Genomic DNA, 15,767 nt, shown 5'->3' with positions numbered 1-15,767 from the left:
TTCAAATTCCTAATTATTAACCATCCAAACAACCACATCCAGAGCTACTCAATGCCAATTCCAAAAATCCTAGAGTGAATTTCTACAAATCCAAACGGGGTATAAGCTTTTTTTATGGAGAGAATACAATTTTGTCGAATTTGTTGTCCTACACCACCACTCTTTGCTTAGTTAGTCTACCTTAAGTGTTTCGAGCATCCTATCAACACACACGAGATTGTTTGGTCCCGCGGTTCTTTTTGTTACCTAACTAGGTGAGGAACTCCTCTTTCAAAAATTGTTTGAAAAAAATACAAACTTTTTAGATACATAGCATTACTTTATTATATACTTAAATATATACATTATGTTTATAGATACATAATAAAATGAATTCAAAAATTAAAAATATCTATAATTTAGAACGGAGTATAAGTAATAATTGACAAAAAATACATATACAACAGAAATGGCATATCTGGGAGTGGACGAAGGCCTCTTTTATCCTTCATCACGAACATTTCGTGTAGTTATGATAAATACTCCATGGCAGCTACTTTACGGATAATGCCACGCCAGCCTGTCCTGGCCTGCATGCGCGGAGATTGTTTCCATTTTTGTTCTTTGCGCGGTGATGGAGGCGTCGTCTCCGACTCCGATCATATCCTTTCCCCCACCCGGCCTGGTCACCGCGCGCGCGCGACGCGGCGGCCATTTTCCTAAGCTGGAGCTCTCCTCATTTGAATCACCACCTCCAAAATAAGGCAACGCAATAATAATCAGCGATTCACCATCCCGGTCCCAGCCCCGGCCCCTGCCTGGCCGAGAATAACAGTTCCGGCCGTCGTTGATCAGCATCATTATCATCGCCGTACGTCCGCCTGACGCGCCGGCGATCGAATTCGACCGCCGGCCGGAGAGCGGAGCATACATGGTCCGCCAGACGCAGATGGCGGCGGTGGCGCTACCCGTCGTCCTCCTCCTGGTGGCCGCCGCCGCGGCCGTGTCCGCGCTCCCGGCGATCAACGTGACGACGATGGCGTTCGAGGACGGGTACGCGCCGCTGTTCGGGCACGGCAACATCCTCCGATCCGCCGACCACCGCACCGTCAGCCTCCTCCTCGACCGCTCCACCGGTCATTATTACATATATATACTCTGCATGCTTGTTTGTTAGTTTCCTTGCACATGCACGCCTTGTCCATCGCAACGCATTCATCGATAAACAATCCAATTGTTGGATTGCTGGTCGATCATATTCGAAAACATCTATCCGATGAGCAAACAATCCGATTGATGAACGAGAATGAATTTGGGGTGGATTGGATTTGCTGCAGGGTCTGGTTTCACCTCGTCGTCCGTGTACCAGCACGGCTTCTTCAGCGCGTCCATCAAGCTCCCCTCCGACTACACCGCCGGCGTCGTCGTCGCCTTCTACGTACGTCGTCAGTCTGTCTCTGCATATTTCTATATATACATATACATATATATAAACATAACATAGATATGCTTCCTGCTTGCATGCATGCTCCCCACAGGCGTCCAACGGCGACGTGTTCGAGAAGCGGCACGACGAGCTGGACTTCGAGTTCCTGGGCAACATCCGAGGGAAGCCATGGCGGGTACAGACGAACGTGTACGGCAACGGCAGCGTGGGGCGGGGGCGAGAGGAGCGGTACGTGCTCCCGTTCGACCCGACCACGGAGTTCCACCGCTACTCCATCCTGTGGACGCCCTCCGCCGTGGCCTTCTACATCGACGACGTGCCGGTGCGCGAGGTGCGGCGGTCGGACGCCATGGGCGGGGACTTCCCCTCCAAGCCCATGTCGATCTACGCCACCGTCTGGGACGCCTCCACCTGGGCCACCGCGGGGGGCCGGTACCGCGTCAACTACCGGTACGGGCCCTTCGTCGCGTCCTTCACCGACCTCGCCCTCCTCGGCTGCCGTGTCGACGGGCCCATCCAGCAGGTGCCGGCGGCGGGGCGGTGCGCTGCCGCCGAGGAGAAGCTCAGGGCGTCGGACGTGGCCGTCATGACCGTGGAGAAGCAGCAGGCCATGCGCCGGTTCCGGGAGCGCAACATGGTCTACTCCTACTGCTACGACACGCTGCGCTACCCCGCCGCGTTCCCCGAGTGCGACGTCGTCGAGTCAGAGCGCCGCCGGTTCAAGGACACCGGACACCTTCGCTTCTCGCTCCGGCGGCGGATGGGCCCGCGACGCTCCGGCGGCAGGGCGGCCAGCAGAGCCGCCGCAGCCGCCGCCGCCAGGGACAGGGACAGGGACCTCAAGAAGCGCGCGGCGGACATGTAGCATTCGATTCGTGTAGTAGCGGCCGGTGATGGTAATGGTGACGGATGGATATTAGCGTGTGCCAGTGCCACTAATCCACTATATTAATCAATTGGATACGATACGATCACAGGAGTGGCTGGATAGCGAGCAAAAAAAAATCCCTTTTACTGCCATGATCCTTTATTTCTTCGGCATATCTCCTAGAGTTCAGTTGTCTCAGCTCTCAGGCAACGAGTTCAGGGCCCGACCTACTGCTTTGCTGCTGAGCTGAGAGAAGGAAGAAAAAGCCTATGACCGTTGGCCAGCATACGTCGCCTGCTCTTTTGAAAGAAATCAGACGCCTGTTTAATAGCAATTCCCTTTCTTCGGTAAATGATAGGACGCGGACGTCGTCCAGACGCCGCGCCCACTCCGCCTCGGAGTCGTGCGCGCTGCCCGCTCCCTCGTGTCGCACGTGCTGCCCGCGCCACCCGCTCAGCCGAGCCAAAGCAGTGGTGGTGGTGGTGCTTGTGCGCCGCCACAAGCGCTGGTGCTGGTGGTGCGCGCTCCACCCATCGTGTGCGCCGTCCGCTCCCTCCCGTGTTGTTTTTTGCCCGTCCGACCGAGCCAAGCCCGCTGCTGGTGGTGGTGCTCGCGTGTCGCCGCTCGTCACCGGCTCTAACCCCGGCGGCTAGAATCGAGCGGCCTCGGCCTCCCATATGTTGTAAAACACATATTTCAAGTGTTTCAGATGTTTCACATGTATGTTGCAAGTATTTTATATAGATGTTGCAAAAATAGATCGGGATGTTGTATATGTTGTACACGTATGTTGCAAGCTTCTGTTTCAATGTTTCTTCTATTTTTTCAGACGTATGTTGCAAGTGTGTTTGTCTGCATGTTGCATATGTGTTCATACATACGTTGTGAGTGTTTTATCTGGATGTTGCGTATGTTTACAATGGTTTTAAGTGTTTTTAGGTGTTTTTGCAATTGTGTTTAAACGCATGTTTCAAGTGTTTCATGTCTTCAGACGTATGTTGCAAGTGTTTTCATTTGGATATTTTAAAAGTAGATCGGTTGTTGCACCTCCCTCCTCGTCTTCTGCTACCTCACATCGGTGTCTCCTCCTCCCAACGCTGGCTGAGCATCCGATATGACGCTGCGGCCGGGGCACACCGTAGGTCCTTCCGAACCAGAAATGCAGGCGGGTGATGCCCCCTCCCCCTCTTCTCGAAGTTGGTGACGTTCGGGCGATGTGACCCTCACGTGGGATGTGGGAAACAGAGTGCATGCGTGGGTGTCCGGACGTGTCCGAAACGTCCGGACGCTAACATTGCTGTTCTCTTAAAAAAAAAACTCCAAAACCAAATATCTTAACTCTAGCTAGTTCTCAAAAAACATTTAAGCTATCTTGCTTCTCCGGATAGAAGTGACTTTCAATGTGGTTTTACCTTCCTTTAGTTAAAATTCAGACCACCACAAACCCAGATAAATTATTTATAGCTCTTGAAAGTATTCCTAAAACTAAAAGCTTCCAACAACCAAAAGTTTTCATTTATATCTAAGAAAACAGAAAGAATATCAAGAAAATTCTCAAAACATTATAACAGAGGTATGTTGCATTCTTATTCTTTGCATCTTATATTTTTGTCACAGAAAGTTTTTAAATGTATTTAGATGTCAATTCAAATGATTTTAAAATTTTATTTTAGCGATCTTTTTCACTTTTCTAGAGCTAAATCTAATTTTTCTAAGCTTCTAAAGATATTTTTCACGAGCTCTAAATGTTTTATTTGGTTTCATGTGTCTGAAGTTATCTTTTTAATTTTTAGAAGTTTATAGACTTTTTTTATTTATATTATAATGTAGATTGTTCCAATTGATTGTTTTCCAGACTTAGGACACGTTTGGTGCAGCTCATGATAGCTCCGGCTCTGCCTGGTGGGACACTGTAGGATCCTGTAGATCACTGTGGCACAGGAGGAAATAGCTCTGGCTCCGCCTGGGCTCAAAGAGGAGCCACCGGAGCTGCCTGATTGTGGCTCTGCTCGGTTCCGCTACAGTATTGCACGGGGCGGGAGCCGGAGCCGGGCAGAGCCCCTCCAAACGGGCTCTTACTTGACCAAGAGAAGTAGAGAACATTGGATTTCATAGCCCACAACTTGAGCAATATTGCCCAGTGGTAGAACTTATTTCGTCCAGGCAATGAACCGCGTCATCCTTGAAAATTGTGGTCATCATTTGTCAAGTGGAGTCCATGTAATATAGCAGAAAAAAAAGAAGTTGGAAAATACATCCATTCAAATTGTAGCCATTCAAAAAATAGTCATTTGAAAATAGAGTGTCATATTTGGAGAAGTCAGTAGAGCGGATAGAGAAGCAAAGAACCAATCTGAATATGGAGGCTTGCTATTCTAAGAAGCAAAGTGTGGAATAACAATGTAGTTGCTCTTGTGTACTAAATCAGATTGACCTAAGCCCGAGCCGGCAGTAGCGGACCCAAGACAAGATTATAGGTAGGATAGACTGCTAGGTACACGCGCAAGGTTAAACCCATATTTTAGCCCAAAACCACATACTAGTAACAATTACTGTATAATCTAATGCACAAGATGTTTACCTCTCACATGGAAAGCACATAAAGATGCTATGAAGCATTTAATTTGTTCCATAACCCACATAGTTCACTATACATCAAAAGATCAAAATACAAAAGAATAAACAACTTTAACAAGTGATAATTAAGTAACTATGTAACCTGTCCACGCACATAGTTCACCATGCATGTCTTGGTCTTCAATTCAAATCAAATCAAATCAGTATACAACTGTGCAATTGACTAGTGAGCAATCCAATCCATTTTGGTACTCTCCTTTTTTGTGAAACACAAATCGACAAAATAACAAATCAAAGTTTCTCCTAACATGCGTATGCGTGCTTTTATACAGCTTCTTTGTAAGCTGAGGAAAGTAGCCGTGAGGATTCGGTGTGCAGCGGGCCAGCGCCGACTCTGGAGCTGACGAACAGGACGGGCCGAACGGACAGCGATTCTCTATTGGGCTGGACTGCCCGACTCTGCTCAACACATCATTTTGGGCCGGCCCATCTTCCCCTTTGCCAGGGGGTGTCGTCGGCTACCTCCGTCAGTCCATCAGACGCAAGAAGCAGTTGCAGCGAAGCCGCGCCACCCGACCAAAATCCGCCGCCGGTGCCCAGGAGGCCAGAACCCGACGGGAAACTCGGGGCTTTAGCTGCCGGCTTCCTCGAGATGCTCCCATGGGCGGTCACCGCGTCACCACCCAGCACTGCAGCCGCCGTCTCATTTGCTCCTCCCCTCCGCGCCGCGGCACCCCGCCCTCCACCGCCTCTCTGCCGCCCGCTTCCGCGGCTGCTGTGCGCGGGTCTCAACCCCCCGCCGCGCGCCGCCTCTCCCGACGGCGACGTCTTCTGGGAGGAGCCAGACGACGGCTCCGGGAGCGACTACGAGGACGACGGCCCGGAGCAAAGGAGGGCCTCGCGTTTCCCGTCTTACTCGCCGTCCTCCAGGCTCGAGGCGGCGGCGCAGCAAGAACAGGACCTCCGGAGAGGTGTTAGTTGATTTAGGATTTATACCCACACAAATTCACTACTTCGCTGCTTCTTGGTCTACTCTTTGAGAGACCTTCCGCTCTACTACTTTGTGTTCTACTACACTTGAATCTACCACTAATTTTTTTTTGTTTGGTTTGCCTAGAAATCGAGCTTCTCCTAACGCCTGAAGAAAAGGCTATCTTGGATCAGCACGAGACCCCTGACGTCACTAGAATATCATCAGTTAAGCTCCCTCCAGCTGTCTTAATATCTACTAGGAACCATCTTTCTTTTGTGTATGATGCATTTCTCGATTTGCTGCTGAAGATTTGAGATGCTGAATCTAATTCCTGATGAATTGTTTGGTGCAGCCGAAATGGCATCCACTTCATAGTTACGCGTTGGCACTGCAGATACCCCTCATGGACAAGCTTCTGGACAGTGGTGTTGACATCAACTTACTTGATCAAGTAAGTTACGTGCTTATGATTTTCATTTTTCGTTCGTATCTGAGAAACCCCATCTGGGAAGGCAGAGTTAACTACGCAAGTGTTGCTGATACAGGATGGCTTCACCCCTCTTCACAAGGCGGTCATAGGAAAAAAAGAGGCTGTCATTAGCCATCTCCTGAGGAAAGGGGCAAATCCCCATGTTAGAGATAGGGTAAGAGGGTACCTGGAATACTCCCTTCTTGTCAATTGTTGTCCATGATTTCAAAAGGAGTGAAGTTTCGTGAAACTTCTTGAAGCAAAGTTAGCTGTTGTCACATTGGTTTTGGTCCGTCGGGAACAAGAATGTGTTTCCTATGTTGCTGGCCCTTGAATTAAGTCTGCTGATCAGCTGATGTGCAGGATGGAGCCACACCATTACATTATGCTGTTCAAGCTGGTGCCCTGCAAACCGTGAAGTTACTGATTAAGTACAAGGTTGATGTCAATGTTGTTGATAATGTAAGTCAATTGTGTACCAATTTTCATATCATCTCAACCCTGTTTCAAGGACAGCGAATGTTCTCTTAAATAATATTTCCTTTCATGCAGGATGGATGGACACCACTCCATTTAGCCATACAGAGTAGAAATAGAGATATAGCAAAGGTCTTGCTCGTCAATGGTGCGGATAAGACAAGAAGAACCAAGGTATTGTTTCATATCTTTGCTGATGAGCAGTATACACCAAAAAAATATTTTACTATGATCATTGCTGTCTCACGAACCCTAGCCATCCTATAAATGTCCTTCTCTCCTTCCTTCGTACTCAAATGTTGGTAAAGATCCTCGTACGCTCTACCCTTTGCCACACTTACAGCTCGCTTTGCAGTCTTCTGAAGACTGCAAAGCGAGCTGTAAGTGTGGCAAAGGGTAGAGCGTACGAGGATCTTTACCAACATTTGAGTACGAAGGAATGAGAGAAGGACATTTATAGGATGGCTAGGGTTCGTGAGAGAAAGACACGGGACTTCAACCAAGTTAAGTGCATTAAGGATGAAAGGGAGCATCTCTTGGTAAAGGAGGATGAGATCCGACATCGATGGCAAGAGTATTTTGACAAATTGTTCAATGGTGAGAATATGGACACAACCTTTCAGTTGGATGACTCTTTTGATGACACCAATAGGCGCTTTGTGCGGAGAATCCAAGAATCTGAGGTCAGAGAGGCGTTGAAAAGGATGAAAGGAGGTAAGGCGATGGGACCGGATGGTATCCCAATCGAGGTGTGGAGATGCCTCGGGGACATAGCTGTAGTATGGTTAACCAAGCTGTTCAACCATATTTTTCGATCGAACAAGATGCCTGATGAGTGGAGGAGAAGTATATTGGTACCGATCTACAAGAATAAAGGGGATATTCAAAGTTGTACAAATTACCGAGGAATTAAGTTGATGAGCCATACTATGAAGCTATGGGAGAGAGTTATCGAGCATCGCTTGAGAGCAATAACGCGGGTCTCTATGAACCAATTTGGTTTCATGCCCGGAAGGTCAACCATGGAAGCCATTTTCTTAATAAGACAAGTTATGGAGCGGTATAGGGAGAAGAAGAAGGACCTACACATGGTTTTTATTGACTTGGAGAAGGCTTATGATAAAATACCAAGGAATGTTATGTGGTGGGTGTTGGACAAACATAAAGTCCCAACGAAGTACGTCGGGCTCATTAAAGACATGTACAGCAATGTTGTGACTAGAGTTCGAACAAGTGATGGAGACACGGATGACTTCCCGATTAGGATAGGACTACATCAAGGGTCAGCTTTGAGCCCTTATTTGTTTGCTTTAGTGATGGATGAGGTCACAAGGGACATACAAGGGGACATCCCTTGGTGTATGCTTTTCGCGGACGATGTAGTGCTAGTTGATGAAAGCCGGACATGAGTGAATCAGAAACTGGAGTTATGGCGGAAGACTTTGGAGTCCAAGGGTTTTAGACTTAGTAGAACTAAAACTGAGTATATGAGATGTGACTTCGGCACTACTACTCGGGAGGAGGAAGATGTTAGTTTGGAAGGTCAAGTAGTGCCTAGGAAGGATACCTTTCGATATTTAGGATCAATGCTACAGAGGGACGGAGATATTGATGAAGATGTTAGCTATAGAATCAAAGCAGGGTGGATGAAGTGGCGGCAAGCGTCTGGTGTCCTATGTGACAAAAGGGTACCACAGAAGCTAAAAGGCAAGTTTTATAGGACGGCGATTAGACCTGCTATGTTGTATGGTGCAGAATGTTGGCCTACGAAAAGACGACATATTCAACAGCTAAGTGTCGCGGAAATGCGTATGTTGCGTTGGATTTGCGGTCATACAAGAAGGGATCGAGTTCGGAACGATGATATACGTGAGAGATTAGGGGTAGCGCCAATTGAAGAAAAGCTTGTCCAACACCGGTTGAGATGGTTTGGACATGTGCAACGGAGACCTCCAGATGCACCGGTGCGTAGTGGAATCCTAAGTCAGGATAGTAACGTGAAGAGAGGCAGAGGAAGACCGAAGTTGACTTGGGTAGAGGCAATAAAAGGAGACTTGAAAGGATGGAATATACCCAAAGACTTAGCCTTAGATAGGAGTGCTTGGAAGACAGCTATTCACGTGCCTGAACCTTGATTGCTTCTGTTGGGTTTCAACTCTAGCCTACCCCAACTTGTTTGGGACTTAAAGGCTTTGTTGTTGTTGTTGTTGTTGTTGATTGCTGCCTTACATTTTCTGATGTTTCACAAAATAAGTAATAAGTTGCATGGCTTCCGTCGTCTGATATGATGATGTCAATAGGATAACTCTTCGCTCTTCCTGCTACAACTTGTTCTTCGAGCTATTTGTATGAATACTTTATGTTATCGTTATGTCTGAAATATTGTTTGGTTTCTCTGTGAACACATTACAGGATGGGAGGACTGCACTGGATCTAAGCTTATGCTTTGGAAGGGATTTCAAGTCATATGATCTTGCAAAGCTTGTCAAGCTTATTCCAGCAAATAGAGGAGTGTGATTTCGCTCTGCCACAGATTTCAGGGAACAAAAGCCAAAAGTTAGCGAATGCAGCCTCGTATGAGCCATGCATAGCTTATGATGAAGGGTCCAGATGCAGCTTAAAGAAACAAGAAAGGAATTATCGGTGCTGGTCATCAGGCAGTTTTTCTTGACCGTCAACTCCAAGCGATCTGACAGATTGCTCTATGATTGTGCCATTAGAATTCTGTCAATGGTCTGTCTGTAGTCTGTTTGACACGACTCAAAAAATGAACCTTGTGGATATACATGCAGCAGTCTTCCAGTTGTAGCAGTTCAGTTGTTTTGTTCAATATGATCACATCTCACTATACATATACATACAGAGATATAACTGACATTAATACCCTAACAATGGTCATCAGACAACTAGACTGAGCCCTAAATCATCTGAAGAGAGGGAAGCAACGAACGACTGACGCCTAAGGAAGTCCTGCATGTTGCTGGGCCTCTCCCTTGTACGATGGGATGCATCTTTCGCTGCTTGTGCTCAAACATCTTTGCCGCATCCTTGTCGTTGATCTTCTGAATGGTGTGCTGACGCTTGATCCTCTCCGCTTCTTGGTAACCCTCACGTAGCTTTCGTTTAGTAGTCTCCATCTTCTCGCTTTGAGCGACGATCGGCTTCTTGGCCTCACTCGTGTTCTGTCGGCCCGACACAGTTGCTGTAGTCGGAATCATCTTCGCTGGCGGTACATACAACTTCTTCTTTTGTTCCTCGGTGACGATGGCGGTGGCAGTGGGAAGCATCTTCTTCGCTGGCGGTATGTACAGCTTCTTCGTGTGTACCTCGACGGCGGCGGCGGCGGTAGGAAGCATCTTCGGTGGTGATATGTGCCGCTTCTTCTTGTGTACCTCGACGGCAGCGGCGGGAAGCATCTTCGCTGGTGGTGGTTTGTGCAGCAGCTTCTTGTGTACCAAGGCGGCGGCGGGAACACCAGATTCACGCGCGTTGCCATCAGCGACCACTGTAGAGATGCCCTGGCGTGGGATCCGATCACCGGAGACAAAGAGCTTGTCGGGCCGCTCCTTGACTGCCGTAGCTGTGGCGACGTCGTCGTCGATGGCGGCGCTCCATTGGTGCACGACGTCGTTCGCGAGGCTGCGGATCCTGGCCGACCCGTGGTTCCCGAGGGCGCCGACGGCCCTTGCGAGGTCGGTGGACGCCAGCGCGCTGTGCGGGACGGGCGCCACCCGCAGAGTCTCGAGCGCTTCCACCATAGTGTCGTCGAGCGCGGCGCAGAGCCGCTCGGCCACGCCGTCGTCCGCTGCGCTACGGAGCAGCACGACGATCCGGCTCCTCACTTCCCTAAACGCGGAGCGCGGGTGGCCGCCTGCCTCGATCGCACCGTCAATGGCGCTGAAAGCGCCGTAGAAAGGCCTCCACCTTCGGAGGGGGCTCCCGCTGTGCTCGTTGGCCATGGCGGCGGTGGGCGTGTTACATCTAGTCGTGGACGGCGGGTGGAAGATGGGAAGAGATGAGAGAGCGAGCTTAAGTATCACGGCAAGTAGCAGCAAAAAGACTTCGAGTCGGATTCAGCTCAAAAGACTTCGAGTCGGATTCAGCTTTTTTTAGCACCCGAGTCGGTTTCAGAGAGCTGAGCTGCCGTAAATTTTGCATAGCAACTGGATCTGGAGCTCAGTACAATACAACTTTTGATTCGTATAAGAAATTCCCATAGTAAAAACAGTTATCTTGTACTTGTAGTTTTATACAATTTTATGTTTACGAGCGAAGATGGCAACTTATAACGATTTTCTATTGGTGTATTTAGAGTTCTGACTGAGCTGCATACGTTCCCGGTGTCTGGCTCTATGCAATTAGGAACAGGTTTGCACATCAATGTCAGTTTTCTGCAACCATCCGTACGGTTAGCTAAAACAAAGGAATATTGTTTTGGTAAACTCAGCAAAATCGTCTTGGTAAACTCTCTTAAAGCTGAACAACATAATTGGGTCTGTAGAACCTTGCAATGCAATATTGCAATATTTAATATCAAGCACTCCTTCATCAACAACAATTGCTAAAAGATGTATAAAAATGACAAAGACATGTAACACAATCTCAGGAAGTACACTACGAGCTAATAACCTAAGCGACTTATTCTTCTTGTAAGGAGATCCGCCTGAAGATGGCATGGAAAGTTTGTCCTCCATTTCTGGCGACCTTCTGGCTTTCTTCAGTGGCAGTAGACAGCAATTTGAAAACTGGGTCAGCTTTAATCTCTTCTTCAGGGACAGTTTCAAATAATGGGTGTTTCTCTAGACACGACCGCATCCACTCTCCAAGTTCCTCGACGTCAGTAATGGTATATATGATTCCTCCCACTTCCATCACATAAGCATACTCATCTAACAACTGCATGCTGATAACCCTCCTTCGGTGGTTCTTCTCCTTGAAGTGAGGATCAGGGAACAGGAAGAACATCTTGGTGAGCTGAGCCTTCCTGAAGTAATTTGGAATATATTTCATTGAGTTCGTCCGGACAACAGATATGTTGTCATACTGTCCTGGGTTTGCTGCTCTTAGAGCTAAAATCCTCTCTTTCACATACTCAGTTAGTCAGTTACCTGTACCAGAATAAATGACAGGCAAAAATAAGTGAATTCAGATATTTCCCAATGAATCCTAAACTAGGCTATTTGAAAATTTGAATAAAATAGCTTTCTGAAACCACATCATTTTCTAAGCAGAAATCCAAGCCTGTTACAGTTGACTAAATTTTAACCACACATTTACTGCAAAGCTGAAGCAAATACTAATTCCTTAAGAAAGAAAGTTGGTGTGGCAGAATACTAATTTCATATCAGAAACCTAACTGGAATGTGTTAAAGATTATTGGCTTATAAACTCACATGTTACATGATAAGCATGTGGTCGAATTTGATTTATTTTTAAAATTTTAACATTGTTATAATTACAAACCATGACAAATGCATTGTTTATGTTCATACTACCAGTAACTTTAAGCTTAGAAAAGTCTACAAGGCGTCCAGATAAATCAAGGGAACAATAGAAGGCAAAATAACAAGAGTAATTACCTTGTCCCTCAGCTCCATGCCAATCATGAGCGTGTCTGGGAAGAGAGGTGAGAGCCCTACGAGCAACCCGCCGAATCCACACCCCACGTCTGCGAAGCGGATCCGTCGTGGTGCTGCAGCCTCCTCGCCGTCACCGCCCTTGTCGGCGGGGAAGTACCGTGGGTAGTGCTGTGAGAGGTCAACCTCTTCAGGCGATATCGGGACAGGGAAGTGCGAGTCGCTGAGTGGGTTGCTGTGCGCCCTGGCGCGGTAGAAGCGCTTCCTGGGAAGCTTCCCGCCACCACCTGCGCCGTCTGTCGTCATCAGGCTAACCAGCAATGGTGGATCCTGAAACGGAGTAAGAGGGGGTTAAATAACTAAAGGCTAGAAGAATAATGCTATCATTAAACTAATGATATGTATATGTAACACCACTTTGGCCACTATATAAGATTCTACATTAAAAATTTAAAAGTGTAATAGTAGGCTTATGATAAAATACCAAGGAATGTTATGTGGTGGGCTTTGGACAAACATAAAGTCCCAACGAAATACGTCAGGCTCATTAAGGACATGTATAACAATGTTGTGACTAGTGTTCGAACAAGTGATGGAGACACGGATGACTTCCTGATTAGGATAGGACTACATCAAGGGTCAGCTTTGAGCCCTTATATGTTTGCCTTAGTGATGGATGAGGTCACAAGGGACATCTCTTGGTGTATGCTTTTCGCGGATGATGTAGTACTAGTTGATGAAAGCCGGACAGGAGTGAATCAGAAACTTAAGTTATGGCGGGCGACTTTGGAGTCCAAAGGTTTTAGACTCAGTAGAACTAAAACTGAGTATATGAGATGTGACTTCGGCACTACTACTCGGGAGGAGGAAGATATTAGTTTGGAAGGTCAAGTAGTGCCTTGGAAGGATACATTTCGATATTTAGGATCAATGCTACAGAGAGACGGGGATATTAATGAAGATGTTAGCCATAGAATCAAAGCAGGGTGGATGAAGTGGCGTCAAGCATCTGGTGTCCTATGTGACAAAAGGGTACCACATAAGCTAAAAGGCAAGTTTTATAGGACAACGATTAGACCTGCTATGTTGTATGGTGCAGAATGTTGGCCTACAAAAAGACGACATGTTCAACAGATAAGTGTCGCGGAAATTCGTATGTTGCGTTGGATTTGCAGTCATACAAGAAGGGATCGAGTTTGGAACGATGATATACGTGATAGATTAGGGGTAGCACCAATTGAAGAAAAGTTTGTCCAACACCGGTTGAGATGGTTTGAACATGTCCAACGGAGACCTCCAGAGGTACCGGTGCGTTGTGGAATCCTAAGCCAGGATAGTAACGTGAAGAGAGGCAGAGGAAGACCGAAGTTGACTTGGGTAGAGGCAATAAAATGAGACTTGAAAGGATGGAATATATTCAAAGGCTTAGCCTTAGATAGGAGTGCTTGGAAAACGGCTATTCACGTGCCTGAACCTTGATTGCTTCTGCTGGGTTTCAACTCTAGCCTACCCCAAATTGTTTGGGACTTAAAGGCTTTGTTGTTGTTGTTGTGTATTTGACATAAACAAGATTATTTCAAACAACAGACATTATTCTAGTGGCAAGTCTATACATGGCTCAAGAACCTTAGCAAATTCCTGTATGTTACCAAAACATTTCAGTAAAAGATGCATATGCCCCATTGGTAAATTTCTGGTTGGTACTTTTTTCGTTGAATGAAGGGCGGGCCTGGTGCAAGTGGTAGAGTCTTACCGCCTGTGATCAGAAGGTCCCGGGTTCGAGTCGCAGTCTCCTCGCATTGCACAGGCGAGGGTAAGACTTGCCACTGACACCTTCTCCAGATCCCGCACAGAGCGGGAGCTCTCTACACTGGGTACTTTTTTTCGTTGAATAAATTGGTGCCATGTGAACCCATCGAAACCACCAAAAAATGCATGACCACTTAACTTTGCAGGGATAACCATGAGCTAGACAAGCAATTCTCCATGCAGAGCAAAGAAAGCAAAGTTAATCTCATATTATCCACAAGTACCATTCGGAATCAAAAGGGCCAAAGGAGCACCAACGAGGTTTTCTTGCAGCACTTTCTTCTGTGCTGGATAGCCCTGTTAATGGGATCAAACCGTTGCCCACCCCAACCCACCGGCCACCGCTCAAGAACATCTTCTGCCAACCCAACCCAGCCCAAAAATTTAATTAGCGAACCCACCTACCAGTTTTGGGTTAGACACGACCATAACCAAAGCCTATTGATAGCTGAATTCTGGCCGAGAATAGCGCTCAGGTCCAGATGATACATGAATACATTTGTCAGAACCCAATCCTATCACTCAGCAAGGATAAAGTACAAGTCAGATAAAATACGAATGTGCATACATATATCTAGGCAGGATTGTCAGTCTGACAATAATTACTGAACAAAAGCTAAATTGATAAGATGAACAGAGATACAAGTCATAGCATAATGACAATACAGATCAAGAAATTTTGAACAAAAATAAGGAATTCTCTTGGGAGACCAGACACTGCAAAGAAATAGTAAAAGGAGATGCACAGTTAACAAATGGAGGGAAAGATAATGCATCAGTAAGTGACACAACAATAACATATTAGTTCAGACCTAGTAGTATGTTAAAAATTGAAGGTACCCAATAGACATATTTAGTACATGTAGAATGCACACAACACCAAGCCTGGCACTGAACTAGACTCATATCACCCCTTCAGGTTTACAATTCCTCTTGAATAAATGACTCAAAACATCATGCAGTTGTATCACAACAAATGCCCCATCTTAGTGAACCACCCATTGACTGAAAACATTATGTTTTGGTCAAATTTATATGGCTAAAAAACATATGGTGAAGTGAAACCACAAAGTTAAGGATTTTTGGCATCTGAAGTTCTAACACTGTCTTATGTATCTAAATAGGGAGAGTAGCAAAAAAGAAAAAAGAAATAAAAACAGTACTATGTTTTCAGTTCATACTAGCAACTGAAAAAAGGAATCGTCAAGTAAATTGCACAGAATGCTACCCATCTTCAGTTCAAGCCGGAGGCATGATTGGCACAAGAAAAATGCCCCACCGCGGCACAGCCACCAACCAGGGGCGGATCCAGTAAAGGGACATGGGTGTACACATGTACACCCAATAATTTTTGCAAAAACTTCGAAGTTAGGAGGCTTGTCAAATAGCTAAATAGCTTTAGGTTAGGGTTTCGGTGCTCAGCTTCGCACAGCATAAGGGAAGGGAAGAGAAGGGGTGGGAGTACCTGGTGGGTGCTCGTCGCCGGCGAAGAGACCAACGAAAGCCTCAGCACCTGGCCTAGGGCGGCGGCAGCTCAACAGTCGTCTGATAGCGAGAGGGTAGCGCGCGCGCGAGAGAGAGAGACAGAACGA

The 15,767-nt window shown here is 46.8% G+C and overlaps 4 protein-coding genes across 6 annotated transcripts; 2 read left to right on the top strand and 2 right to left on the bottom strand.

Annotated features, from left to right (window-relative positions):
* The first annotated feature begins 679 nt into the window (after positions 1-679).
* LOC136462528 (probable xyloglucan endotransglucosylase/hydrolase protein 30) lies at positions 680-2,572 on the top strand. Of its 2 annotated transcripts, none has more exons than XM_066461625.1 (3): positions 680-1,087; positions 1,317-1,417; positions 1,484-2,572. In XM_066461625.1, exons 1-3 carry the CDS (start codon positions 911-913, stop codon positions 2,289-2,291), a joined length of 1,086 nt encoding a protein of 361 aa, XP_066317722.1. In that variant the 5' UTR covers positions 680-910; the 3' UTR covers positions 2,292-2,572. The 2 variants fall into 2 exon arrangements, with proteins under 2 accessions (XP_066317722.1, XP_066317723.1); XM_066461626.1 differs by having other exon boundaries at positions 680-1,115; positions 1,518-2,572.
* Positions 2,573-5,336: 2,764 nt separating this feature from the next.
* On the top strand, positions 5,337-9,588 carry LOC136462527 (ankyrin repeat domain-containing protein EMB506, chloroplastic-like). The gene is made up of 7 exons (XM_066461624.1): positions 5,337-5,842; positions 5,989-6,068; positions 6,197-6,295; positions 6,390-6,488; positions 6,677-6,775; positions 6,866-6,964; positions 9,203-9,588. The coding sequence occupies exons 1-7, from the start codon at positions 5,524-5,526 to the stop codon at positions 9,305-9,307; spliced, it is 900 nt and encodes a 299-aa protein (XP_066317721.1). The 5' UTR covers positions 5,337-5,523; the 3' UTR covers positions 9,308-9,588.
* A 42-nt stretch (positions 9,589-9,630) lies between these two features.
* Positions 9,631-11,168, bottom strand: LOC136465028 (probable mediator of RNA polymerase II transcription subunit 26b). Its single transcript, XM_066463930.1, has 2 exons — positions 11,124-11,168; positions 9,631-10,818 (listed from the first exon to the last, which is right to left on the bottom strand). Exons 1-2 carry the CDS (start codon positions 11,166-11,168, stop codon positions 9,709-9,711), a joined length of 1,155 nt encoding a protein of 384 aa, XP_066320027.1. The 3' UTR covers positions 9,631-9,708.
* Positions 11,169-11,199: 31 nt separating this feature from the next.
* On the bottom strand, positions 11,200-15,740 carry LOC136462526 (tRNA (guanine-N(7)-)-methyltransferase-like). Of its 2 annotated transcripts, none has more exons than XM_066461623.1 (4): positions 15,641-15,740; positions 14,581-14,690; positions 12,358-12,696; positions 11,200-11,881 (listed from the first exon to the last, which is right to left on the bottom strand). In XM_066461623.1, the coding sequence occupies exons 2-4, from the start codon at positions 14,602-14,604 to the stop codon at positions 11,429-11,431; spliced, it is 816 nt and encodes a 271-aa protein (XP_066317720.1). In that variant the 5' UTR covers positions 14,605-14,690; positions 15,641-15,740; the 3' UTR covers positions 11,200-11,428. The 2 variants fall into 2 exon arrangements, with proteins under 2 accessions (XP_066317720.1, XP_066317719.1); XM_066461622.1 differs by having other exon boundaries at positions 11,825-11,898; positions 12,370-12,696.
* Positions 15,741-15,767: the final 27 nt, after the last annotated feature.

This window comes from Miscanthus floridulus, chromosome 7 (genome assembly GCF_019320115.1).
Source record: "Miscanthus floridulus cultivar M001 chromosome 7, ASM1932011v1, whole genome shotgun sequence".
NCBI classification, from domain to species: Eukaryota; Viridiplantae; Streptophyta; class Magnoliopsida; order Poales; family Poaceae; genus Miscanthus; species Miscanthus floridulus.
This window is presented reverse-complemented; position numbering and strand designations above follow the sequence as displayed.

Coding starts and splice junctions, on each gene's coding strand:
- LOC136462528 (XM_066461625.1), top strand. CDS start 911: ATGGTCCGCCAGACGCAGATGGCGGCGGTGGCGCTACCCGTCGTCCTC. Junction 1,088..1,316: donor GATCCGCCGACCACCGCACC/GTCAGCCTCCTC, acceptor GATTTGCTGCAG/GGTCTGGTTTCACCTCGTCG. Junction 1,418..1,483: donor GCGTCGTCGTCGCCTTCTAC/GTACGTCGTCAG, acceptor AACATAACATAG/ATATGCTTCCTGCTTGCATG.
- LOC136462527 (XM_066461624.1), top strand. CDS start 5,524: ATGCTCCCATGGGCGGTCACCGCGTCACCACCCAGCACTGCAGCCGCC. Junction 6,296..6,389: donor ACATCAACTTACTTGATCAA/GTAAGTTACGTG, acceptor TTGCTGATACAG/GATGGCTTCACCCCTCTTCA. Junction 6,776..6,865: donor ATGTCAATGTTGTTGATAAT/GTAAGTCAATTG, acceptor CCTTTCATGCAG/GATGGATGGACACCACTCCA.
- LOC136465028 (XM_066463930.1), bottom strand. CDS start 11,168: ATGTGCAAACCTGTTCCTAATTGCATAGAGCCAGACACCGGGAAC. Junction 10,819..11,123: donor TAGAGCCAGACACCGGGAAC/GTATGCAGCTCA, acceptor GTGATACTTAAG/CTCGCTCTCTCATCTCTTCC.
- LOC136462526 (XM_066461623.1), bottom strand. CDS start 14,604: ATGGTCGTGTCTAACCCAAAACTG. Junction 12,697..14,580: donor TCGTGTCTAACCCAAAACTG/GTAGGTGGGTTC, acceptor ACTCCGTTTCAG/GATCCACCATTGCTGGTTAG. Junction 11,882..12,357: donor GGGACAAGGTAATTACTCTT/GTTATTTTGCCT, acceptor TGACTAACTGAG/TATGTGAAAGAGAGGATTTT.